At 41.7% G+C, this 27,963-nt stretch overlaps 1 protein-coding gene and 1 long non-coding RNA gene across 9 annotated transcripts in view; one reads left to right on the top strand and one right to left on the bottom strand.

Moving 5' to 3' along the window:
- FGGY (FGGY carbohydrate kinase domain containing) overlaps positions 1 to 27,963 on the bottom strand; it is a 412,333-nt gene that overhangs the window by 110,805 nt on the left and 273,565 nt on the right. For all 8 annotated transcript variants that reach the window (XM_059689387.1, XM_059689388.1, XM_059689382.1 and 5 more), the window contains one exon: positions 8,690 to 8,751. In XM_059689387.1, the coding sequence (XP_059545370.1) occupies positions 8,690 to 8,751 (62 nt within the window). The remainder of the gene's footprint in view (positions 1 to 8,689; positions 8,752 to 27,963) is intronic.
- LOC132231011 (uncharacterized) overlaps positions 1 to 27,963 on the top strand; it is a 42,307-nt gene that overhangs the window by 13,321 nt on the left and 1,023 nt on the right. The window contains exon 2 of the long non-coding RNA XR_009451970.1: positions 9,074 to 9,186. This is a non-coding gene — a long non-coding RNA (uncharacterized LOC132231011). The remainder of the gene's footprint in view (positions 1 to 9,073; positions 9,187 to 27,963) is intronic.

The following is a 27,963-nucleotide window of genomic DNA, read 5'->3' on the forward strand; positions in this document are numbered from 1 at the left end:
AATGCAGCCATTCTCCTGCACATTTTTTCAATTATACCTGACCATGTGTGCTATCTGAGTATATCATTCAAAATGAAATGCACTTGGAAAACATTAAAATAACGAATGCACATCATTATTCACATAATTTGAACCTCACATGATACCTTTTTGGGGTTCTGACTTTGATTCATTTTGCATGTTTTATCAATTCCTTCTCCAATGGCCGTCAGCCCTCTTCCAGCTCGGGAATCACATACTGACTGTTCCAAGTGGATTGCCCTCCCTCCCTCTCATGAACTCTGGGCTCATCCATTCTGTCTCAGAGGGGAAAATTCTTGCTGTCCTAGGCCCATTTTGTATGATGGAGAAAATACAGTTTGAGCAATCACACCAAACCTTTCCAAACCTAGTTCACTGTTTTGCAATCAGAGTTAATACTTTTACCTTACAGTCCCCCATGAATATTAAATACAGAGTCCTGAGCCCTATAAAATGATAGATGATCAATAAACTGTTCTCTCTTCTTTCCCATCACAGGAGATTAATTTCCAGCTTAAAAAAAAATCTGAGAGACAGGGAAGAATTTTTTTAGACATTATTGCTTACAATGTTAAATACAGACAGCACCCCTGGAATCTCTCCCCTCCACTCCCTCTCCACAAATCATGTCATTCTGTGGATTCATAGGCTGCTCAGAAGTATGGTGACCATACTTTCAAATCAAAAATCAGAATACATTGTCTAACAAAAGATACTGTGTCCTTTCCCTAACTCCAATGGACCATTTTCTGCCTTTATTTTATTTGAATTTTCTTCCATATTTTGCACCACTTGACCACTTCCTGCGCATTTGTTCTCTTTCCCTTGTTTCTGGGACACTATATGCTTTTGGCTTTCTTACCTCCTCTCTATCTGGTTCTTTTCCTTTCCTTGTCCCTTAGATATGTGAAGTCTCCCAGAGATCTGTCCTTGTCCCTCTTCTCACTCTTTATATATCCTTGGGTGATCTCTTCCTCCTCCCCGGGCTCCAGTTACCCTCTAGGGCTGAGGACTCCCAAATATATGGCCTTATTTCCTGCTCGCTTTGCTCTCATGAGTTCCAGGTCAAATATCCAACCACCCATCAAATGCTTCCTTTTGGATGTCCAAAGAGAACTCAACATAAACATAATGTGAGACACATCGTCTTTTCTGGTATACCCACTTTTCCTTTTGGGTTCCTTGAGCTAATCAAAGCCAATCTCATTGAAGCCATTGCTCAAGCAACCATTTGGGGGTAGAGCCAAGTGGGTACTAATTTTTTACTCTTCTCTTTCTCCTTTAGCTCCACAATTTAATTTCTCACTAGGACCTGTCAACTTGTGATCTTAAATATTTCTCTACCCAGCACAACTTTCTCCAGTTCCACTGTGTCTACTTTATTCAGGCCATCTTCAAATGCCTGGATTAGAGCTTTGGTCTCCTAACTTTTGCAGTACCTCCTGGGATTCTTCTAAAATGCCACTCTGATTACAATGCCCACCCCTATGTAACCCTTCAGTAGATCCTCCTCACTGTCCTCGAGATGAAGCACAAACTCTGTTGCCTGGCATAAGATGTTCTTTATTATCTTGCTCTGCCTACATTACACTGTGTTACATACATGTTTTCCATTCCTTCTCCCTCCTCACCCCTATACACCATACTGTAGCTGCACTAACCTACTTTTAATTTTCATAATATGCCTGTGAATGTTTGCCTATTTTCCCCCTCTTGCCCAAAATTCTTTTCCTTGCCTTATGAAATTGATTCACAGAAATTATGCAGATCATCTGAGAAATAAATGAGATAAAGAAAAATGGATTATCCTCAAAGGAATAACTGAAAAAATCCAGAGAAAGTGGGAGAAAAGCTAGGTTAAGAGAATAAATTAGGAGAACTTCATGCTGACAATCTTAAAGGACCTGAAAACAATAGAATCACAATGAGAAATGACTACTGATTACAGGGACCTCAGCAAAAGCAACTCGGACCAAGCTGGGCTCCTCTACTTACATTCCCATCCCAACACCTGCCCCCAGACTGAGTTCACTGAGGTCAGAAGCCATATCTTCCACTCTGTCTCTCCCTCTCCACCAATGGTCTAGTTTACTAGTACTCTCCAAGAGAGCCAAATTAATCCCTTTAAAAGGTAAATCTGATCATGATTCCCCTGCTCAAAACTAAAACTTGAATAAAATCCAGTGTCCTTACAATTATCCACAATGACCCACATGGTTTGGCCTTGGCTTACATCCTGCCCTCACCAGTCTCCTATGTTCCAACTTTGGCCCAGCCACAATGGCCTTCCCAATGTCTCAGAGTTGCTCAAGGCCTTGGGCCTTGTTGTTCCTTCAGACCAGAGGGACCCTCCCCTACAACCATAGGTTAGTCCCACTCTTTACTCAGAGTCCTGTTCAAGTGTTACCTCCGCAAGGATGGCTTCCTACCTAGAATAGTTCCCACCCATCACCCCAACATCCCTCACTCCATGTTTCTCCTCAACCATCTCTATTTTTTCTTTGGAATGCTTATCAATACCTGGTGTGCAAATGTGTTCATTCTCTCTCTCTCTCTCTCTCTCTCTCTCTCTCTCTCTCTCTCTCCCTCTCCCTCTCCCTCTCCCTCTCATTCTCCCTCTCCCTCTCCCTCTCCCTCTCCCTCTCCCTCTCCCTCTCCCTTTCTCTTGCTCTACACAAGTGTGTGTGTGTGTGTGTGTGTGTGTGTGTGTGTTATGTGAACATGTCTATGTCTAAGTGTGTGCGTATAATTTCCATGAAAATGAACAGGTTAGTAAGACAGGGGAAATGTAATTAGGGAAACTGAGACATAGTTAAATGGCCAAGCAGTTTACAGCCATCTAATAACTGGAAAATTCCTATCGGTTTTAACACTTTCCAAGGACACTTAACAGTAAATAATTTATACTTCTCCTCAACCAGGGGGATAAATATCCTAAATTAGCCTACTCAGGAGATAGATAGCAGAAATCAGATTAGTGTCATTTGTGCCAACCATACCCAAGGATGGATGAAGTTAAGGGAATAAATCTCATTTTGGCACATCAGTATAAAGCTGATGAATATTCTATTGAGATCCTCCCCTAAGACAGCCCCTAAAATTCCAATCCTTTAAAACTCTCAAGAGGAAGGACCCAGCACTCTCTCTCTGGAGCATGCCTGTATCTTTCCCTCTCCGACCCCTTTTATCCCCCTGGTGCCTTTCTCTCTCCTAAGCTCCAAGGGCCCTTATTTTGCTTCTGTAACTTGTTTCCTGAGCCCATGCAGCCCAGCTGGCTCACTCCTGCTTACCACTGTACATTTATATACAAACTTTATCTTATAACTTGAGTTCCTGGCTCTGAATTCTTTCTTTGCTGAGGTCTAACTTCACTGGTAACAACTGGTGCCGTTTCACTACCAACATTGCCAGTAACAAAAGCAGGGACTTTGTGTGTGTATGTGTGTGTGTGTGTGTGTGTGTGTGTGTGTGTGTATGTGTGTATGTGTTTCACTTTTGTATCATAAGTGCCCCTAGGAGTCTCATCAGACAGTCTGGCGAATGGACTTTAACCCTTGCTCTGCTGCCAACCTGGAATCTAGTACTTATGAACTGTGTCAACATCTCCCCACCGAACCCTGCCATCACCAGGACCTCATTATGAGACACTGGTGGTCAAGGTTGTCTAAGAAAATTAAGACAACACATAGTTTAGAGGAAAAGAGCTCAAGTTAGGATCGAATGCAGAACCATTTTTGGCTGTTTGGCCCCACATACAGGGAGACTTTCGTTGTCAGTTACATGCAGGGGCACATCTAGCTGATGTTTACTTAATTTCTAAGCTCACAAGACATTTCTCTTCAGGGATGTCTTGTCTAAAAGGATTATGGTAAATCAAAAGTATAAAATACTAAATCTGTTTATCAACACATGTTTCTACAGTTTCAAATAGGATTTGCTGATGCTAAGCTCCAAGACAGGGGTGGCCTGCTTTTAGAGAGCCCAAAGTCACACCCAAAGAGGCACGTGGTTCCCAATTCCATGGAATTAGCTGTCCTTTCCAAATAGCCTGCTTCACTTTAATAATAATAGCTAAGCCCATTTCTTTCTAAGCCCTAAAGGACAATGGGTCCTATATTCTTAGAATATTCATAGACCTGATAACATAGACATAAACTTTCCTTTGCAAGGCAATATAAGGAAAGAAAAATAAAAAAGAACCAACATTTATTGAATACATACTCAATAGATGAGCTGGAGATAAAATTTGAGAATCCTCAAATTATAGAAAGAAATAAAGGCAAGAGTGTGGATGGGATTACTTGGGAAATGAGGGTAAAGAGAGAACCCACTTATGATGAGCTTTGATGTTATCTTCAAGAAAAAGACCATGAACTTGAGAAGGAAATTAAGAAGGAGTCAGACAATCCCATTTACCATCGCACCAAAAAATTTAAGATACCTAGGAATAAACTTAACTAAAGAGGTAAAAGACCTCTACTCAGAAAATTTCAGGATGTTGAAAAAAGAGATAGAGGAAGACATAAACAGATGGAAGAACATACCATGTTCATGGATTGGTAGCATCAACATCATTAAAATGTCCATACTACCCAAAGCAATCTATAAATTCAACGCACTTCCCATTAAAATACCAACAGCATATTTTACAGACCTAGAATGAACTCTCCAAAAATTCATCTGGAATAAAAAAGGACCCCGAATAGCTGCAGTGATCCTGAGAAAGAAGAACAAAGTAGGTGGGATCTCAATACCAGATATCAAGCTGTATTACAAAGCCACTGTTCTCAAAACTGCCTGGTACTGGCACAAGAACAGACATATACATCAGTGGAATAGAATAGAGAGCCCAGAAATCGACCCGAACCAATATGCTCAATTAATATTTGACAAAGGAGGCAAGAACATACAATGGAGTCAAGACAGTCTCTTCAATAAATGGTGTTGGGAAAATTGGACAGATACATGCAAAAAAATGAAAGTAGACCACCAACTTACACCATACACAAAAATAAACTCAAAATGGATAAAGGACTTAAATGTAAGACGGGAAACCATAAAAATACTAGAAGAATCCAAACGCAACACAATCTCAGACATATGCCGAAGCAATTTCTTCACCGATACAGCTCCTAGGGCATTGGAAACTAAAGAGAAAATAAACAAATGGGACTACATCAAAATAAAAAGCTTCTGCACAGCAAAAGAAACCATTAACAAAACAACAAGAAAGCCCACTGCATGGGAGAACATATTTGCCAATGTTATCACCGATAAGGGTTTAATCTCCAACATTTATAGGGAACTCATACAACCTAACAAAAGGTAGATAAACAATTCAATCAAAAAATGGGCAAAGGACCTAAATAGACACTTTTCAAAAGAGTACATGCAGAAAGCCAAGAGTCATATGAAAACATGCTCAAAGTCACTAATCATCCGAGAAATTCAAATCAAAACAACAATGAGGTACCATCTCACACCTGTCAGACTGACTATCATCAACAAATCAACAAACGACAAGTGCTGGAGAGGATGCGGAGAAAAGGGAACACTCTTGGACTGCTGGTGGGAATGCAGACTGGTGCAGCCACTATGGAAGACAGTATGGAGTTTCCTCAAAAAACTAAAAATGGAACTCCCATTTGACCCAGTGATCCCACTTCTAGGAATATATCCCAAGAAAACAGAAACACCAATCAGAAAGGATATATGCACCCCTATGTTCAAAGCAGCACAATTTACCATAGCTAAGATCTGGAAACAGCCTAAGTGCTCATCAGCAGATGAATGGATTAGAAAACTGTGGTACATCTACATGATGGACTACTATGCTGCTGTAAAAAAGAAGGAATTCTTACCATTTGCAGAAGCATTGATGGAACTGGAGAGCATTATGCTAAGTGAAATAAGCCAGTCAATGAAGGAAAAATACCACATGACCTCACTCATTCATGGATAATAGAGACCACTATAACTGATGAACAAAAATAGATACAGAGGCAGAGCAACATCAAACAGACTGTCAAACTACAGTGGGAAGGGTTGGGGGGGGTGGATAAGAGATCAGCTGAAGGACTTGTATGCATGCATATAAGTATAACCAATGGACACAAGACACTGGGGGGTATGGGAGGCTAGGGGAAGGTCAAGGGGAGAAAAAAGGAGATATATATATAATACTCTTTGTAATACTTTAAGCAATAAAACAATTTTTTTAAAAAAGAAGGAGTCAGAGACACAGGAGGAAAACTGGAAGAGGGTGACATTCCAGAAAGAAAGCCAAGGAAAGAGTGTTATAAAGGAGAGCAAAAGTATTGGTGCCAGATGCTACTGAGAGCTCAAGGGGCCTGGGTCACATCCTAAGGACATATCAGAGGTCACTGAGGACCTTAACAATAAATGTTTCAGGGGCCAATGGTGACAGAATTTACACTGGAGTGGGGAAAGGGGAAGTTCAAACTGAGGAAATAGTGACCAAGAGTATAGGCAATGCTTTGGTAAAACTTAGCTCCAAAGGGAAACACAAGGTGAAACCCAAGCAGGTGGTTGGAAAGGGGTAGGAAGTCAATTCCCATGTGGAAAGAGTTGGGATTTAAATCCAGGTCTGACTCCAACACTGAATTCTATTAATGGCTGTTATGTTGCTGTTTCTCAGAGTTTACAAGCTAACCCATAAATCCTTCTTTCCTATTTTCAGTAAAAACTACTCACATGAGGTTCATCTATAAGAGAAAGTTCTGGAAATTTTGAGCATTTCCTTGCAAAGTCTAACTATCCCTTAGGTTTGTGTTGAGGTGTAAGATCTTTACAGATTGGCATTTCCATGGCCTACTTGCATCTATGTAACACCTCTAAAAGAGGGCAGTGTTATTGTGATTTTATGGATGAAGAAACTGAGTCATCAAGACAGTTATGGCAGAACTGACACAAGAATTCCCCACCTCTAATTTCCTGTCCTGTGTTTTTGCTACTCCATCATCCTTTCCACAAGAAGTCAGGCAGGTTATGGATGATTGACATCTGCTGTTTCACCCTAGAACAACCATGGCAAAAACTTCCTCTTTTATAATCATTGGTAATAGTAGCAGAAGTAGTAGTAGTTGTCATAATTGTCAGAGTACAGTTTACAAAGCCTTGCCAAAGATATTACCTCACTAAACTCCAAGTGAATTCTCAGTTATCAGAGGTTGGTTCTCTCATAACTACTCTCCATGTTCTGATGAGGACACTTTGTTCACACATAATGCATATAGGAGCTGGGTATGAATCTAGATCTCTGAGCTCCAAATCCAGTCCTCTTGTCTTTGTATTAGTGGTTTATACATGCTGAAGTCGTTCAAGAATCTGATGATAGTTATGGCCCTTCTTCGCAGAAATATATGCATGAGTGTATCCCAAGTTCTGGTGCTAAGTGTTCACATTACTACTAGGGTGTCATTGCTCCCAGGCCATCTCAGTAGAGGGAGCTAGGAGATGAATGTATATATGCTCACACATCTATATTTATTTTATTTATATCAATACAAAAATCATAAATTGATTCTAATACCTCTGATTTCCACCAAGTACCATAAGGTTCATTGTAACCTTCCCCTTTCCTGATTTGTGAGGAACCTGTCTCTCACTATACACATATATTTTTTTATTTGCCCAATGTAGTATACACATAAAGGATTTTCAGAATAGCGAACCCTTACATGTATGAAAAATAAATTTGGTATTTACAGCACAATATTTGTGTACAGTTATTTTCTCTGTAGCCATATAGCCTATTGTCAAAATATTTTCCCAAAGTTACTTAGGTTAGTTCTTCTCTTTCCAAAACTCTCTTTAGTGTGATTATGGTAATCATTACTAATACAATAGGCTCATTTTTAAAAACTGTTTGTATTTCATTTACCCATGCCCCACCACACACATATATCCTGGTATCTATCTATTTATCTTTCTATCTATTTATTTTCAGGGACACATGAAGCATCACTACAGTTCTAATAGTTACAGTTGTACAAAGAGCACTCAGAAAAGTGCCATGTCTGCCTACTGTCCTGTTCCTGTCCCCCTAGTCTTTGCATTTCATTTCTACCCACCCAGCACAGGTAACCAATCTCAGTTTCTGGATTACCCTTCCTGTTTTTCTTTTGCACAAATGAATAAATACACATATATTTTCTTATATCGCCTCCTTCTTACATGAAAGGGAACATACACAGTCACCACTTCTTTGCATTCCACTTTCTTTACTTAACAATATATCCTAGCAATCACTCCATATCAGTTATTATTCTGAGTTTTACAGATGAAGAGACAGGCCTAAAGAGGTTGAATAACTTGCCCAAGATTACACACCTGGTAAGGAGGAGTAAAGCTGGATTTGAACCGAAGAGACTTTGAATCCAAATCCATGTTCCTTCTACTACATCAGAGGTTCTCATCCATGGGTCCTGGCACATTTTGGATTGTCTCTAGCTTCTTTGAAGTTCCTTAGGTCATTTTAAAAGTTAATACCTGTGTGCTCTAGATCACCCGGATGACTGCCTTATAACTGGATACTGCCAGGCATTCTCATTTCCCACAGGATCTGAAAATCACCTTTCAGCCTAAAGTGAGTGCCCTCAACATAGCCTGGCATGGGAACTGTAGGGCACAGGAAGGAAGCAGTTACCTGGCGGTGGCCTTGGCTTGCAGCTCAGGGAAGGCAGCATGGCCCTGCACCATGTGGTCTATCTGAAAAACAAGAGAGAAGGGTCAGTCTCACAGTTTCTCTAGTCTCTATTCCAGCCAAAAAAGATTTATCCAAATGTCTGTTTCTTTCAACTCTTTGTTTATAAAGGATCTAAGCATGTTAAAAAGCCAGCTCAGCGAGAGTGTGTCAGCTCTTACAGAAATCTAGTTTTGCTTAACCTTGTGTTGGCCTCTTGGAGGCCAAAACAATGATGATGTATTACAGAACTGTATGCCGGAAACCTATATAATTTTGTTAACCAATGTGACCCTGATAAATTCAATAAATAAAAAATGAAAATAAAAATTTACTTGAATTTTTAAGAAAGAAGTATAAAGAGAAGAGTAGTGGGAAACGAAGCTCTCAAGGCTAACCCTGCAGCAGCAAGTCCAAGAATGAGGTGTGAGAAAAGGAGTGAGAAGGAGGGGTCACTCAAGGTAAGTGCTGAGGAGCTGGTGTTGAAGCACTAACCTCTGGGTCATACCTTTTCCACCTCCTGATCCAGGCTCATTTTTTAAATTTCTTTATTGATTAAGGTATTACATATGTGTCCTTATCCCCCCATTACCCCCCCGACCCTCCCCCACTGATCCAGGCTCTTACCCCAGGAAAATGCCAGACCCAGAACTACTCATTGTGTCTTATTAATGGAGAAGTTGAATGAAAGACATTTTGAGGAGGAAGACTCGGTTAGAAAAAGAAAAAAGAAAGAAAAGTGTTGTCCCAGAAGAGTCAAGAGAACCTTCTCTGATTGAAAAGTTATGTCACATGGAGCTGCAGGGCACAGGAACTGGAACATACCACTAGCTCTCCAAGTACAAAGATGTCCGAGCTCCGTGGACAACTATCTTCTTCTCATGTCTAGGATTTTATTCCCTAAGCCACTTGAGTGCTCTAAACAAAATACTATGTAACACGCATCAGGAAGAGGAACGCTTTCCCGTGCTGTTGCTCTGCTTGCTAGAGCACACCCAACACCGCACTGGGATCCTGAACTTAATCTGCGTGTTTTCTCAAAGTTTCCATGAGTCTCTAGGACTCCAAAACAACTGTTCTGACAGATTTATTTTCATTCAAACAATGAATCAACTGGTTGTTTTGGCCTCATAGAGATAGCTCTCTGAGCATGCTTCTTGAGAGCCACATCTGTGTAGGGAGGGAGAGAACTGGTTCTGGAACCACAGTGGCTGGGTTTGAGGCTGGCTCTGATATAAACTAGCTTTGTGACCTTGTGCAACTCACTTAGCTTCTCTGGGCCTCAATCACCTCCTTTCCCCTTCTCCAGCCTCCTTTTAAAACAAGATTGCTGGGCCTGGCCAGTATGGCTCTGTGGTTGAGCATTGATCAATGAACCAGGAGGTCATGGCTCCATTCCCTGACAGGAAACATGCCTGGGTTGCGGGCTTGATCCCCAGTAGGGGGCGTGCAGGAGGCAGCCAATCAATGATTCTCTTTCATCAGCGATGTTTCTCTCTCTCCCTCTCCCTTTCTCTCTGAAATCAACGAAAATATATTTAAAAACAACACAGGATTGCTGGGATTTAGAGACTATCTCCCATAATGCCAACAATAGTATAAATATTATCACCTAAAATTTATTGTCCCATTTGCCATATATTAATAATAAACTAAGCATTTCATATAAATTATCTTATTCCTTATAATAACTCCATGGAAAAGACACTATTGCTCACTATGGAGATGAGAAACTGGGAGTAAAGGAGATAAAAGTAACTTGCCCAAGGTCACAGGGGAATAAGTGACAGATCCTTTTGTTTTTAACCAGGTCTCTCTGTATGGAAAATCCTTATTCTTGACTACTATGCCACATTACCTATTAAACTTCCAGGTATAATATAATTTGTTGAACTCTATTTGTACAGTTTTGCAGAATGTTTCAATATTATAGTAAAGCAACTGGTCATTTCAATGACAGGAAATGCAGGTTTTGAAGACTTATTTCCTACTTATTTCCTATGTGGGTTAGAGTGATGAGGCATATTCTGGACCTTAGAGAGGCTGCATCAGTAAGACATTACTTGATTTGATGCTAATTTCAACGGGAAGTACTTTAGGAGGTGAGAGAAGGGATCCTATATAATAAAAGGCTAAATTGCAAATTGACCAAACGGTCATTCAAACGGTGGAATGACCAGCTGCTATGACGTGCACTGACCACCAGGAGGCAGACACTCAATGCAGGAGCTGCCCCCTGGTGGTCAGTGTGCTCCCACAGGAAAGCACCGCTTAGGCAGAAGCTGGGCCCATGGCTGGCGAGTGCAGTGGAGGTGCTAAGGATGTCCCACTGACGGCTTAGGCTGCATGGAGCGGGCCTAAACTGGCAGTAGGACATCCCCCGAGGGCTCCTGGACTGTGAGAGGGTGCAGTCTGAGCTGAGGGACACCTCCGTCCCCCGAGTGCATGAATTTCGTGCACTGCGCCTCTAATATTTAAATAAGCTCCCAGAAGGAAGCACAGTGTGGTTCATGCATAACGGCAGTTATTCAGTATTTACTGAATGTCGAATGCATCAGGTATTGTGCCTAGCCTCCAGGAACACAGTGGAAAATAAGCAAGCTAATACAATACATAGTACCATTGAGATCAATAATTTGGCAATTATAGTATAGTTGGGGAAGGTGAGGCTTCAGCTGAGAGGCCAAGAACAGGCTGTTTGGAGGAGAAAAGAGATGAAGGCAAGGCATGCGAAAAGGAGATGGTGATGAGTAAAGAGATGAAGATGGAGAGACATATGTGGTTACAAACAATACGGAGACTGGTCAAGTCCTATGCCTGTAATATTATAGATGCTCAATAAACATTTGTTGAATAAATGTAGGATGCACGAACCATACGGAGGCACACCACAGGCTCAAAGAGTACCATGTACTTCTTGGTAGCACTTACCACATATCACCTGGGTGTCTATTTGTGCGAGGCACAATTTGGTCACAAGGTAACTGTATGTTAAATTAGAGAATAAGTGAAGTATTGGAAATAGGGAATAAATGAGGAGCATGGGGACATATAGTGGGTCTTAAAAATCAGGCAAGTGATTAAGTGTTTAGAGTTTTATTGAATTCGAGGCTTTAAAAAATTATTTTGATTTAGGGAGCAAAATGATAAAAAAAAAAATAAAGTTAAGAAACATAAGTCTGGTTGGGTATATAGGCCAGGGAGATGATTAGACATAGACAGCAGGCTATGCAGGCCCGCTCAGAGGCTAATACTAGGAACACAAGGCACGAATACTCCCTGCCCTGGTTCTGTTGTGGCATTTGTGAAGTCCTTTTACAATTCTTAGTTTATACATCAGCACTCTGAGTGATTTTAAATAAAAAGCCTCATTATGTCCCAGCCCCCTAGTGCCTATTATAATGCCTAACATCTTGAAGAAATGACTGAGATATATTTTGAAGAAAATGAAACAAATTTAGTGACTAACCAGTTACAGAATATAAAAAAATATGAGTCAAGGATGACTAAACTTTTGGGTCTAAGAGAAAAAAGTGTACATATCCTATATAATAAAGAGGTAATACACAAATTAATCCTCACACCCTCACAAGATGGCTGCTCATGACCTGGCCGGGAGGGGGGTTAGTGAGGGACGACCAAATGACTGAACAAGCAGGCTGCATGGGGTGACCGGGCCGGCAGGGGGGTTAGTGAGAGACAACCAAACGATTGAACAGCAGGCTGCGTGGAGCAAGCAGGCCAGCGGGGGGGGGGGGGGGGCCATGAGGGGTGACCAGGCCAGCAGTTGGGGGTGACCAGGCAAGCAGGGGGGGCAGTTAGGGTTGACCAGACCAGCAGAGGGAGGCAGTTGGGGGCAACCAGACCAGCAAGGGGGGAAGTTAGGGGTGATAAGGCTGGCAGGGAGGGCAGTTAGGGGCACCAGAAAGGCAGGCAGGTGAGCGATTAGGAGCCAGCAGTCCAGGATTGTGAGAGGGACATCCCCCGAGGGGTCCCGGATTGGAGAGGGTGCAGGCTGGGCTGAGGGGGCCACCCCTCTGTGCACAAATCGTGTGCTGGGCCTCTAGTCCTATCTAATAAAAGAGAAACATGGTAATTAGCCATACCTCCGCTACCCTTCCCATTGGCTAATCAGGGCGATATGCAAATTAACTGCCAGCCAAGATGACGGCCGGCAGCCAGGCAGCTTGAAGCGAACATGAGGCTTGCTTGCTTCAGTGACAGAGGACTCCAACGTTCCCCGCCTGACGCTGCCGGCCTCTGAGCTTGCAGTTTGAAACATTGTTACAAATATAGAAGCTAAACAAAACCCCAGAAACCTGCTCTCAGCCAGCTGGGATCTCAGAGCTGGAGTTGAAACAGTGTTTTGATTATAGAACCCATACAAACCAGATACCTGCTTTCAGCAGCCGAGGCCTAAGAGCTGGAGCCAAGCCTTAGAGCTAAAGCTGGCCCAGAATAAAAAAGAAAAAGAAAAAAAGGGGTGGTTGGGAGCTTCAGTCACCTGCCAACCTGCAAACAGCCCTCAGCCCCACACCCAGAGTGGCCAGGCACCCCAGTGGGGACCCCCACCCTGAAGGGTGTGTGACCAGCTGTAAACAGCCATCAGCCCCTCACCCAGGCTGGCCAGGCACCCCAGTGGGGACCCCCACCCTGATCCAGGACACCATTCAGGGCAAACCAGCCAGACCCCACCCGTGCACCAGGCCTCTATCCTATATAGTAAAAGGGTAATATGCCTCCCAGCACCGGGATCAGCGGAGCCGAGAAGCCTCCTGGCACTGGGATCAGCGTGACAGGGGGTAGTGCCCAAACCCCCTGATCACCCTGCAGCTCTGTGTGTGAAAGGGGGCGGGGCCCCAACCTCCCTATCCGCCCTGCTCTGTTCGTGACAGGGGAAGGCACCCCAACCCCTTGATCAGCCCTGCTCTGTGTGTAACACGGTGTGGCGCCCCAACCCCCCGCCCCCATGGGCCCTGCTCTGTGTGTGACGGGGTAGAGTCATAACCTCCCCATTGGCCCTGCCCTGAGTGTGACAGTAGCGGCGCCCCAATCGCCTGATCGGCCCTGCTCTGTGGGTGATAGAGAGTGGCGCCCCAACCCCCCTCCCCCACGTGCCCTGTTCTGTGAGTGACAGGGGGGCGCTCCCCAACCCCCTGATGGGCCCTGCTCTGTGAGTGACAGGGGGCAGTGCCCCAACCCCGATTGGTCCTTCTCTGTGCGTGACAGGGGGTGGAACCACAACCTCCCCATCGACCCTGCCTTGAGTGTGACAGGGGGTGGTGGCCCAACCCCCCAATCGGCCCTACCCTGAGCGTGACTGAGGGTGGCATCGCAACCTCCCGATCTGCCCTGCTCTGTGCATGACAGGGGGTGGTGCCCCAACTCCCCAATCTGCCGGGGTCCAACCCCAGCAGGTCCAGGGGTCCCCAAAGGTGTGGACGGAGTCGGCGAAGAAGGAATGACACGGGGACAGTGTTCAGTTGATCAGCAACCTAGCCAGGATCTCTAGCCCGGATCTCCAGAGAGGTTCTGCTTCGGATCTCCAGCGAGGTTCTGTAGCCATGTTCCCTCGCTAGGTTCTCCAGCCAGGTTCTGTCCAGGCTCTCCAGTCAGGTTCAGTGTCCAGGTTCCAGTCAGGTTCTCCTGCCAATCTCTGTAGTCAGGTTCAGTCCAGGATCCCTTGCCATGTTCTCCCGCTAGGCTCTGTCTCTAGGCTCCAAGGCCAGTCCCTCTCCAGGATCCTCCGGCATGCTCTCTCCAGCGAAGTTCTTCTGTCTCTAGAGAACGTTCTTTGTAGGTTCTGTGTTCTTGGCTCTCTTCTGAGTTCTGTCTTCCAAGCCCTGTGTCCTTAGTTCTGTGTTCTGAGTTCTGTCTCTCTGTCTGGTTCTGAGTTCTTCTGTCTCTAGGCTCCGTGTAGGTTCTGTCTTCTGAATTCTGTCTCATGAGTTCTGTGTTCTGAGTTCTGTCTCTTTCTGTCTTGTTACATCTGTATTTATACCAGTTGACTCAATCCCATCAATCTCTATTACAAAGGTTAGGGCGTTTCTTATCTCCATTCCAGGGAGAAAAGATTATGTAGTTTAAGCATGATTGTTCGTAGTTAAAGGGATTAATTACCCGCCTGGCACTTAGTTGAGGGGTTTTATTCCCTCCCTAACTTCAGGGGAAAATCCCTACCTGGGGATTCAACCTTTCTCGGAGAGGTGACTTTGGTTAAAACACAGCGCCAAGAAGGTGAGCAAACATATTAATAACCGTATGCTATATATGCCAGGTCCCTTGAAACAGCAAGGATGGACCGGCTCCCGGCACCAATCAGCCCTGCTCTGAGCCCGACCAGGGGCTGCACCTAGGGATTAGGCCTCTGCCACTCTGCCCTCTGCCCTCTGCCACTCAGGAGCAGGCCTAAGCCAGCAGGTTGTAATCTCCCGAGGGGTCCCAGACTGCGAGAGGGCACAGGCCGGGCTGAGGGGTCCCCCTCCCCCCTGAGTGCACAAATTTTTGTGCACCGGGCCTCTAGTATAAATATAATTGTTAATCCTCACGTGAGGATATTTTTTCACCATTGATTTTTTTTAAAGTAACAAGATATGTATTTTATTGTTTTATTAAAGAGAGGAAGGGAAAGGGATAGTCAGAAACATCGATGAGAGAGAAACATTGATCAGCTGCCTCCTGCACACCTCCCACTGGAGATGTGCCCGTAACCAAGGTACATGCCCTTGACTGGAATTGAACCCGGGACACTTCAGTCCCCAGGCCAACACTCTATCAACTGAGCCAAACTGGTCAGGGCCACCACTGATTTTTAGAGAGAGTATAAGGGAGGGAGGGGAAGAGGAAGAGAAAGGTGAGATAGATGTATGTGAGAGAGACACAGTGACTGGATGCCTCCTGCATGCACCCCTACCAGGGCTGGGGATCAAACCTGCAACCCAGGTACCTGCTCTTGACCAAGAATATAACCTGTGACTCTTTGGTGTGCAGGCCAATGCTCTAACCTGAGCACACTGGCCCGGGTGTATTTTCTATATTTCTGATGCTCTGATATCTGGGGCCTTATTGACCCTGGAGTGGTGGCCTCTCCTAGGACTAGCCAATTCCTAGAGATAGTAAAGGACTCAGCTCACCTGTGAGCATGCCTTTTATGCAAACTAACTAATCCAGAGGCCACCTCCACACACCTTATCTACGGACCACTGTTTTCCTGTTCTCATCGTCCCAGGGCCAGGTACCAGACAATGGGACAACCCCGGTGCTTCACATGTGGCCCTGCATGGCGTGGCATGCTCCCTCCTCTTGAAAACTGAGAGTAACAAACTCCTTTCAGTGGCAATTATCACCTGATCTGCTGACCTCATCATACTGGAATGCAAATAAAATCTACATTTTAAAACAGTGGTTTAGTGGAAAGAACATGCACTTTGGAAACAGACAGGCTTGGGTTCAAATTCATGGTCTATACTTATATTCTGTGCTATAGGAAAAGTTACTTGACCTCTCAGAACCTCATTTCCTACAACAGTAAAATAGGGTTAATAAAATTTTCTTTTCAGGGAAGGTTGTGGTGAGTGGTATATAGGTGGCTTTCAGTTCATAACACCTATTGCTAAAAAGAAGGAGTGCCACCAAAAGAGTAAAAATAGCTGGGAGAACAGTATCACAAATGGTCAGCTGCTTTTTTGTTTGTTTGTTTTTCATAGCATCTGGTAGGAAAGGCCCACCCTGATTAGCAAAGACCAAGCCAGTTTGTCAAATAACTGAGCATTCATTTCAAGAGCCTGGAGTGCCTGTTCCTAGGGTTGGTCTCTCTACTTATGTTTGATTCACTAATGTATTTAGCACAGTATAGAAGAACACAGTGTCCCATTAGTGGTTACTTGTTTTCCAATGAAATAACCAGTTTAACCACAATCACTGTGTTTGCCAAGTGGTTGCCTTAGAAATATATAGACAGAGCTAGTCTAACTCTAGGACTATTTTCTTGTTCCCTCCATCTTCTCAGATTTCAGCTCTGAGAGCAGGCAGTTAGAAGGGAAGGCAGAAAAGTCTACCAACTATTTGGTTAGGTAGGAAGCCTGCACTGGATTGGGTCAGATCTTCAAGATGGCTCTGGGGTCTAGATCAAGAGGGAGAGGCCACCTTACAATATATAACTTGTGTTGGATTTCTGGCCCGTTCTTACAAAGGTGGCATCTGACTTTAGAACATGGGAGAAATAGAAATGCAATATAGTATAACAGAGTGATCAAAAATGGTCAGTATGAGGTGGCATCTGGCCCACAGATGTATTTTATTTGGGAAATAGAATGCTTTTTTTAAAAAAATGAGCCAATATTTTAAAATTTGAAGATTTTACTTAATATCCATACTTGGGTTTCTTTTGAAGATACGGGGCCACCCATGCTCCCTTATGACAAGAGTCAGCTGGAGCGGAGTGGTGACTGATCCCTCAGACAGTCTGTAAGAAGCACCACCACTCCCTATCACGTCCCAACAACAGACACAGATTTCATCAATGTATCATCAGGACTGCACTAATGCTTCATTGTCGTGGATATCTATTTCTCTATGCCCTTCTCTCTGTCAAAGGAGGGATCATGGAATTCAGCCCTAGAGTACAAGTTGAAAGAAAAATTTCTCTGTGGGAGTAGAAAAAATATTTATTTGCCAAGTCTGTTTATTCATTTGCGCTGTCTGACTGCTTCGGGTATTTGAGGTTTTGACCCTTGCAGAGAAAGCACAGACAAGAAATCCTGAGACCCAAGTTCAGTTCTGACTCAGGGCATGATCATGGACAAGAACATGTCTAGTTTTCTCTGTTAAACATTTAACAAATTAACATGACAAATACACAACTGTTTGTAAAATTACACAGAGAATTACATTGCCTGAGATATTAAAACTGTTGGCAAAAAGTTCACACGCAAGGAAAATCCCTAACAAAGGCAAACTTAGAGTTGAAGAATTTTAGGTTCTATGATCATTTTGCTAAGCCAAAGCTATCTTATTGCATGATGAATTTTTCTGTATTAAAATCAGTTTCATGTATGAGTCTTGAAGCTGTATTTAATCTTGCTTTGCAGATAAAGAAATCATTAGGCACAGAGAAATGGTCATCACTTGTCACACCTGCCTTCTTACCACTAGGATTTACTTGTAGTATCACTTTTTCTTTTCATCTAAGCTATTCCAGCTCTTCATTTACCTAGTCTTTTAATTTAAAGTGAAAACATTTTGCCTGATTTTTCCCAGCCTTAAAACTATCATGAAAATCTAAGAAAAGAAGAAAGCCCAACCTAAGAACAACCAACATTCCTGGAAGAAAATATCTTTTTTTTTTACAACTTAATATTAGTTTTCTGTACAACAACTTCACTTACAAGTGGATGAATTCAGATTTAATGAAGAACTAGCTTAGTCAGTTTTATTCACCATCAAGGCTGGTTGCTTTGTGCATTTTTGTAGTTTAATTAGTTCACTTATTCATGAAACTAATGTGATATATGGCTACCTTGTGCCAACCACTAATCTAATAATCAGGATACAAAGATAAATGAAAGTCACTGCCTATGAGTGGAGGACGGCATGCCAATATTCTAATATGGCCTAGACTGGTAAGTTTCTTTATAGAATCAACAAATGAATTAATTGAACACCTACTCTGTTCTAGTGCTAGTAAGTAAGCACAGGCAATTAAGACAGATGTAAACTCTGTCCAAATGGAGACTATATTCTACTGAAAGATAGGGACAGTCAATAAATAAGTATAATAATTACAGAGAGATTAGTGATTTGAAGGACTGATTTAAATAGAGGGTTTAGGGAAAACCTGGTGGCTGAATTTAAACTAAGACATAAAAAAAAGAATCAACAATTTTCAAGTAAAGAGAATAATAAAGGCAAATATTCTATAGTGAGTAGAGCATCATATGTCAGGAATTGGCAAGAATCCAGTGAGACTCCACTGGAGTAAAAATGTAGGAAAGATGTGTGAAATGAGGATAGGGAGCTAGGAAGTAGGGAGAATCAAGAAGCTGTGGCAAAGGCTTTAGATTTTATTCTAAGCACAATGGGAAGACACAGAAGACTCAGGGTACTAATGTAATCCTATTTGCTTTAAAAGAAATCATTCAGGGGTTTTACCTCTTATATGGATTGAATAGCTCATGCCACAGGAATTCTCCCAAGGGTAATAATTATAAACACTGCTCAAAATATATCGAATAATTCTCTGTAGACACTGGAAAGGGACCAAAACCAGGTAGAAGATGGAGAGGAGTAGACATGTGTAAAGAAAAATACATCACTACATATGTTTCCTGATTTTACAGATTTTGGCCTGAGGACATGCCCCAATCAAAGCCATAGAGGATTGCTAATACTCAGGACATATGCAGTCTTCTGGACTAAGAAATGAGAGGTCAGAGTTCAAGGCAACCATAGCAGCTAGTAGTAAGGTGGGGGTAGTGGGAACCATAGAAAGGGAGCTCAGCATTATGCATATAAATGCGACACTAATCTCTGGATGATTTCTGAATTACATTATAAGTAACCCAGCAAAGACCTCAAGAGAGATTTCAGAAGGTGCTAGCACAGGAGAGACAAAGTCTGGAGTTCAAGTTGAGCCAAATAAATTATCTTTACTAAAGCAAACAAACAAAAAATCAATACTCATCAGAGAAATGAGAATCCAGTGTCTTAGAATATACCAATGTTATAAATATGACCTCATATTACTAGACATAGAGAAATAGAAAAATTAACCTACCTTTAGAGAAAGCCATTTAATGAACAATGACCCTGAGATGACACAGATGTTAGAATTAGAAGACAAAAAATTTAAAGCTGATAATTTAACAGTGCTTAAGGATGTAAAGGATAATATTATCATAATTAATACAGAGAGAAAATTGCAAAGAATTAGAAACTATTAAAAATGAAAAGTCTATGGCTACCATCAACAAATGACAAGTGCTGGCGAGGATGTGGAGAAAAAGAAACCCTAGTACACTGCTGATGGGAATACAGACTGGTGCAGCCAGTATGAAAAACAGTATGGAATTACCTCAAAAAATTAAATATGGAACTGTCAGTTGACCCAGTGATCCTACTTCTGGGAATATATCCTAAGAAATCCAGAACACCAATCAGAAAGGAAGTATGTACCCCTATGTTCATAGCAGCACAATTTACTATAGCTAAGATCTGGAAACAGCCCAAGTGCTCATCAGTAGACAACTAGATAAAAAACTGTGGTACATTTATACTATGGAATACTATGCAGCAGTAAAAAAGAAGGATCTCTTACCCTTTGAGGCAGCATGGAGGGACCTGGAGAGTATTATGCTAAGCAAAATAAGCCAGCCAGAGAAAGACAAGTATGATATGATCTCACTCATATGTGGAATCCAATGAACAAAAAAAATGCATGAACAAAATAGATCCAGAGACATGGAAGCATGGAACAGAGTGTGGAATCTCAGAGGGAAGTGGGTGCGGGTGGGAAGTGATCAACCAAAGAACTTGTATGCATATATGCATAACCCATGGACACAGGCAATAGGGTGGTGAAGGCTGGAAGTGGAGGGCAGAGGTATGCTAGAAGGGGTCAGTGGGGGGAAAGGGATATGTAAAACTTTCAACAATAAAGATTTAAAGCCCAAAAAAGGAAGAAAATTCTACTATTGGTAAATATAATATCTGAAATAAATATTTAGTGGATGGGCCTAGCAGCTAACTGGAGGTAACAGAGAAAAGAGTCAATGAACTTGAAAACAGACCTAACAGAAAGAGTATCTAATTGAGGGGGAGAGGGAAGAAAAAAAAAAACCCCACCAGAATCCCTCAGGGGCCTGTGGAATACCAGCCAAAATTTTCAAATATGTGTACTTGGAGTTACAGCAGAACAAGTGAGAAAAAATGGAGTAGAAAAAGATATTTAAATAAATAGATGCTAAAAATTCCCAAGACTTGGTGAAAGACAGAAATCTACAAATTCAAATCTGGAGGGAAAAGGATGAATCCAAAGACCACCACACCTCAGTACACCATACTAAAAACCAGATTAACAGAAAATCTTAACAATAGCCAGAGAAAAATACTATACTGTACACAGCAGAAGAATAATACAAATGATGGTTGAGCCCTAGCTGATTTGGCTCAGTGGATAGAGAGTTGGCCTGTGGATCAAAGGATCCTGGGTTTGATTCTGGTCAAGGGCATGCACCTTGGTTGCAGGGTCCTCCCTGGCCTGGGCCCTGATCAGGTGCAAGCAGGAGGCAACCAATCGATGTGTTTCTCTCACATCGATGTTTCTCTCTATCTTTCCCTCTCTCTCCTCCACTCTCCCTAATAATCAATGGAAAAATATTCTCGGGTGAGAATTAACAAAAAAAAAATAAAAAACAAATGATGAATTGACTTTTCATAAGAAAAAATGATGCCTAAAACGTATATAGAAATGCAAATAAAATTCTGAAAATTGCCCTAACCAGTTTGGCTCAGTGGATAGAGCGTTGGTCTGCGGACTGAAGGGTCCCAGGTTTGATTCCAGTCAAGGGCATATACCTTGGTTGCGGGCACATCCCCAGTGGGGGGTGTTCAGGAGGCAGCTGATCGATGTTTCTCTCTCATCAATATTTCTAACTCTCTATCCCTTTCCCTTCCTCTCTGTAAAAAATCAATAAAATATATTTTAAAAATTCTGAAAATTGAAAAATATTCAATTTAGACAAAAGAAGGCAGAAAAGAAGAAACAGAGAAAAAAATAGGCATAATAAATAGCAAAATGGAAAACCTAAATCCAACCATATTCATCTTTACATTAAATGTAATAGATTAAACACTAAAAAAGCAGAGATTACAAGGCTATAGAAAAGCAAGACTCAACTCTATGCCATGTACAAAAGATGCACTTGACATAGACTGTGAAAGAGAAAATGGTGATTTGGCCAATGGTGCTGGGAGAGGAGGTGGAGAACCAAAAATGAACTGGTGATATATATTTTGAACTTAGAATCAATAGGACTTTGTAATGGATTGGATGTCGGCAGAGAGGGGAAATGAGTTAAGAATTAATCCTAATTTTCTGGCTTTAATAAAATATAAATGATGGGGCTCTTTACTAAGATGAAGACAAATAATGGAGGATCACCTTATGGGGTATATCAGTTACTACAGTCAGAAACCTGGGAGTAATTCTTGACTTCTTCCTCTCCCTGCCTCTGTGACATCTAATCAGTCTTCTACATTGATAACAATGCTATCCTTCAAAAATGGATCGCTCTCTTTTCTGTACACTTCATGTCCACTCCATCAGGAAATCCTGTTGGGTCTACCTTCAAAATAAATAAAAATCTGACCACTCTTTAGCAGCTCCCCTGCCACCGTCTCACAGCTGGATTATAGCTGGATTACTGCCTCTCTCGGTCACCTGCTTCCATCTCCCCTACTCTCACCCCAGAGATTATTCCCAACATAGTAGGGAACAGCAAGAAGCATCCCTTCAAAACCTGTCATATCGTATCTCTCCTGTGCTCATTAGTCTCCAATGGCTTTCCATTTCATTGGAGTAAAAGCTAAAATTCATACAGTGGCCCCTGATTACTAGGTGTAGTAGCTAATAATGCGGATTTTTTTCAATAGATGGAGTTACACATATGTTGATATATATGCTATTTGCTATATATGCTATTTTGTTGTATTGACAACAAGCTTCAAAATTTCAAATGTCAATTTTTCTGAAGGTGTTAACATCATAGATATTTTTATGCTTAAAAATGTCGAATTTTGTGCCAAAAAAAAGAGCATTTGCGGGAAGTCTTAATTCATTACTTTATTTTGAAGAAAAGTGCTGCTAAATACTTCAGGAAGCTTATGGTGAACATGCTCTATCTCAAGATACTTGTGAACGCTGGCTTAAACGCTTTAAAAGTGATGATTTCAATGTGAAAGACAAATAACATCCAGGTCAACCAGAAAAGTTTGGAGACCAACAATTACAAGCATTATTGGATGAAGATGTGTGTCAAACTCAAAAACAACTTGCAGAAAGATTAAACATTGCTCAGCAAACAATTCCCGGTCATTTACAAGCAATGGGAAAGATTTTAAAGGAAGGAAAATGGGTGCCACATCAACTGAACAAAAGACAAATGGAAAACCAAAAAGTCATCAGTAAAATGTTGCTTCAATGGCACTAAAGAACGTCTTTTTTTGCATCGAATTGTGACTGGCGATGAAAAGTGGATTTATTTTGAGAATCCCAAATGCACAAAATCATGGGTTGATCCAGGTCAACCATCAACATCAACTGCAAGGCCAAATCACTTTGGAAAGAAGACAATGCTGGGATCAGGAAGGTGTGGTGCATTATGAGCTTCTAAAACCAGGTGAAACCATTAATACTGATCACTACCGACAACAAATAATCGATTTGAACCACACCTTTATCATGAATCGACCAGAATGTGCCAGAAAACACGGCAAAGTAATTTTGCTTCATGATGATGCACCATCACACACTTCAAAACCAGTTAAACACACATTAAAAGATCTTGCCTGAGAAGTATTAACATACCTGCTGTATTCACCAGACCTTGCTCCTTCAGATTACCACTTGTTCCCATCAATGGCACACACACTTTCTAAGCAGCACTTCAAAACAAATGAAAAAGTGAAATATTGGGTCTCTGAATGGTTTGCCTCAAAACAAGAAAAGTTCTATTGGGACGGTATCCACAAATTACCTGAAAGATGGGGAAATACGTAGCTAGCGATGGACATTACTTTGAATAAAGCACTTTTGATGTTTCTCTTGAAATTATCGTGTTTTCTTTGATTATAAAATCTGCATTATTAACCGGTACACCTAGTACCTCTTTGAACTTATTCCTTACAACTCTCATTTTGGTTCACTCTGCTCTATCCATGTGGCCTGCTTGCTATTTCTATAATGCCCCAGGCAGGCAACCTCCTCAGGATGTTTTCACTGGTTGTTCCCAAGGCCTGGTAGGTTCTTCCTCCAGCTTTCCTTTTCTTCCTTATTGTTTGTTTGAATGTCATTTCAATGAGGTCTACTTTGACCTCCTTTTTAAAAATTGCAAATTGCTTGCCTGAATCACAAGCTTTCCTTCTCTATTATGTCGAACAACTTATTTCATGAAATAAGATTCATTTACTTATTGCTTTATCATGTTCTGTGTATTATCTGTCTCCTCTTGTTAGTCTGTAAGCTTGACAAGGGGGCAGATTTTTGGAGGGGGGGGGGACAGAGAGGCTGTTTTAGTCACTGACTTTTTTTTTTCATTCACAACAGTGCCTAGCACATAGTAGGCACTCAGTAAATAGTAGCTGTGTAAATAAATATCACTTTAAGAAGATTGGACTTTATTCCATAGATCGTTGGAGAGCTATCAAGAGTGACAAGGTCATATCTAGGTTTAGAAAGATTGCATTAACTGAAATCTTTAGAGAGGGTATTGTGGACTAAAAGTCTGTATCTTCCCAACATTCATACATTGAAATCCTAATCACAATATAATGGTGTTGGGCACTGGGGGCTTAGGGAGGTGATTAGGTCATGAGAGTGGATCGAGTCCATGAATGGGATTAGTGCCCTTAGAAGGGTCTTAAGAGTCCAGAATTCTACCCTTCAACCATGTGAAGACACAAGAAGATGGCCCTCTGTAACCTGGAAAAGGGCTCTGGCCATGCTGACACCGGATCTAGACTTCCATCCTCTAGAATTGTGAGAAGCAAATTTCTGTTGTATGTAAGCTACCCAGTCTATGCTACCTTGTTATAGCAGTCCCAACTGACTAAGACAGGAATTAGAAGGGAAAAGAGTAGAAGCAAGAAGGGAATTGGCTGTGTAGGAGTCCAGGTTGTATATAAAAAATATAGTGAATGCCTGGGCAGGAGGAGAGATCCGGGAGGCACTTGTTTACGCAGAGTTGGTCCTTGTATCCATGAAATCATTCTAATTAGCTAATGGGAAATGCTGGGGACACACCTATGTCTGCACATAGATCCTGTCAATACTGATATGCGTACGTCTCTCTCGTGGCCTCACAAAGCCTGCCAACTGCATTTGCTTCACAACGCTTGAACAGAAAGTCACTAACTGACAATAATTGATTCTCAAGGGAATCTACGTATAAGAGAACTCTAAGACACACTCAGAAACACATATCCACACAAGTCAGACCCAGTTCTGGAAAGGTCTGGGGCTTGTGGGAGATGACTTGGGTTTGAATCAGCCTCTCCCACTTACAACTAAAAGACCTTGATCAAGTTCCCTTACTGTTCTGTTTATTCTGTTCTATTTATTCCCTAGTAAAATTGACATCATAACACACATCCACATGCTGTGAAGATCAGATAAAATACTGCATCTGAATAGGGCCTAAAAGCGCTTGGCACTTAACACATATTCCCAGCAGGCTGCAGGGCAGTGCAATCTACTGTTATGTGCAATAATAAATTATAATTATCAGTTGTATATCCAACTTTCCCATAAGATAATGCAGTGGTTCTCAACCTTCCTAATGCCGCGACCCTTTAATATAGTTCCTCATGTTGTGGTGACCCCCAACCATAAAATTATTTTCGTTGCTACTTCATAACTGTAATTTTGCTACTGTTACGATTCATAATGTAAATATCTGACACGCAGGATGTATTTTCATTGTTCGCGACCCACAGGTTAGGAATCATGTGATAATATTCTTGACTGCCTCAGAGTAATCACAAATGAATGAATGATGGAAGGGATGAAATCACTACCTCCATAACTAGTACAGCACTGTGAATACTGCAAGCTCTTCACACATAGACTGTGTTCCTAAGGCTAGCCCCAGGCTGACTGGCATTGATAATTAGGGAGGAGGCCGGGCAAACTGCTACATTGTGACCCTGTGGCTCAAGTTCATAAATTTAAATTCTGGGTTCAAACAATTCAAAGGTAAAACCCAACCCAAGGTGATGATCCCAGAAAGCTAATGTCACCACAGGGGTGGCTTAGAAACTTGCTGTAGCCTTCCTTCCCCAACACCTCCCACAATAAAAGTGACTTCAAGTAAGAGAGGAAAGGGTGCGTGGAGAGAGAGATGGCCAAGGTCCAGTTGGAAATGAGCTCCGCATCTGGATGCAGTGAGTTTAAGTTCTGTGGAAAAAGTCTGGGCTAAAAGCAATGTGTTTTGCACAAGTGTTCTGGAGAGAGTATTGACAAGCACGAGACAATCCTTGATGGGAGCTTGACTGATGTAACTGAAATCAATCATCTGTGGGGTGCGGGTGTGTGCTTTTCTAAGGGGAAATAAATATTAGAGGCACAAGCTTGAAATGAGTAAAAAATGAGTCCAAATCTCAGTCAGATGAAACAGCAAGGGTTCCAGAGCCAGAAGAGATCCTATCCTATTTTTTCTTCATCCTGAAGTTAACCAGATGGACATTTTTTGCAAAGTACCAATTTATCCACATGCTTGGAATGAAGACCTTGCTTTGTGATGGAAGATCTGTATTTAATTGTAGAAATGAGACAAAATATCTATTTTTCAAATCTAGAGTTTATATCATTTTTGTTTTTCTAAACTTTCTTCTTTTCCCTCCTTGGCTTCGCTTCTCATCTCCATTTTCCTCTCTCCTGCTTTAAATGGTGTATTTATGACTGTGGTTAGAATATACTGGGGACAATGTAATAATGAACAGACACTTTCAGACATGGCATATGAGAGACGATGTGCATATGAAACAAAATATAAAAGATGCCACTTCCTTTTAGGGTGTCCTCTATGACGGCAATGCGCTGTAAAACCAGAGATCAGAATTCATAAAAGGACAAAAGAGAATAAGGAAAGGAAAAGGAGAGGTGAAATGCAAGGGAACCATGTAAAAAGGCCACTGTGAGGGCATCGGTAATCTCTCTGGGCTGTGCTTACTACTCCAGCTTTCAAATTCTCAACCTGTAAAACATGGACAGTATCTGTTCCTATCTCACAGGGGTTTTGAGAGGACTAAATGAGATAGTACGTGAAAAGCTCTTGGAATGAAATCTGGGAAATAAGCCTTCAAAATAGCAGGCATTGTGACTCTTTTGAATACCATTCAAGGATTAACAAGATTATATACACAAATCCTTCCCGTAGATAAACAACACACTCAGTAAGGTGCGATGATGGTTGTTACTGTTATTACCATCATTATTGTTATTCTTATTTTACTTTTTGTTTCTATCTCTTTGCTTGCCCTCCCTGGACTGATGCTTTAGTAGACAGTCTGTTTTCTTCTTGATTCAGATTTCACCCCATTATTCTAGTGCAGTGATGGCGAACCTATGACACGCATGTCAGAGGTGACATGCAAACTCATTTTTTTGGTTGATTTTTCTTTGTAAAATGGCATTTAAGTATATAAAATAAATATCAAAAATATAAATCTTTGTTTTACTATGGTTGCAAAGATAAAAAAATTTCTATATGTGACACGGCACCAGAGTTAAGTTAGGGTTTTTCAAAATGCTGACATGCCGAGCTCAAAAGGTTCGCCATCACTGTTCTAGTGTTTAGATTTCCTAAGATTTCACTCTCCATAAGTCAATCATGCCTCATCCATATGTCCAAGGAAACTACAGATATAGAACTGCCCAACGTGGAACTACAAATGCAACCTGATTGCTTGATGGTGCAAAATCAACTAACCAGATAAAGGCCAAGAATTCCCATGACTCCTATGGAAAACCATCCTGGACTATTATGGAAGGTTCTTTTAATGGTAAAGAGGTTACCATTTTTATTTAAATTCTGGCTCAGGAAGGAGGAATAAGCAACTCTTCTCTGCAATAACATAACGTTTGGATGTAGATGGCTTATATCCATAGCAACAGAGCAAACTTGGAGTCAAATACTGGGAAAAGCATTTCCAGCCTGACACAGATGTTCAATTTGCATACTAAGCCTCCGAAAACCGGTTGATGGACAGCTCCATGGACAATGCATCCGGCACAAAGACTTGGTTTACTGGATCCTTATCCTTGCTGTAAAAAGCCTCTGGGCTGTGTTCTCTATGAGTTCTGGGTCGGCTAAGGGTGATGGCACCATGATGCAAGGTTAAGAAAGGCTATATTTCAGTAATGGGTTTCAATGTGTCACAGAAAAGGAACAGATATTTACATTGAAAGCTGTATAAATACACGGCCCTGGTTTAAACAGGAGAATGTAAAGCTCCAGTCCCAA

Source organism: Myotis daubentonii, chromosome 3 (assembly GCF_963259705.1).
Source record: "Myotis daubentonii chromosome 3, mMyoDau2.1, whole genome shotgun sequence".
NCBI classification, from domain to species: domain Eukaryota; kingdom Metazoa; phylum Chordata; class Mammalia; order Chiroptera; family Vespertilionidae; genus Myotis; species Myotis daubentonii.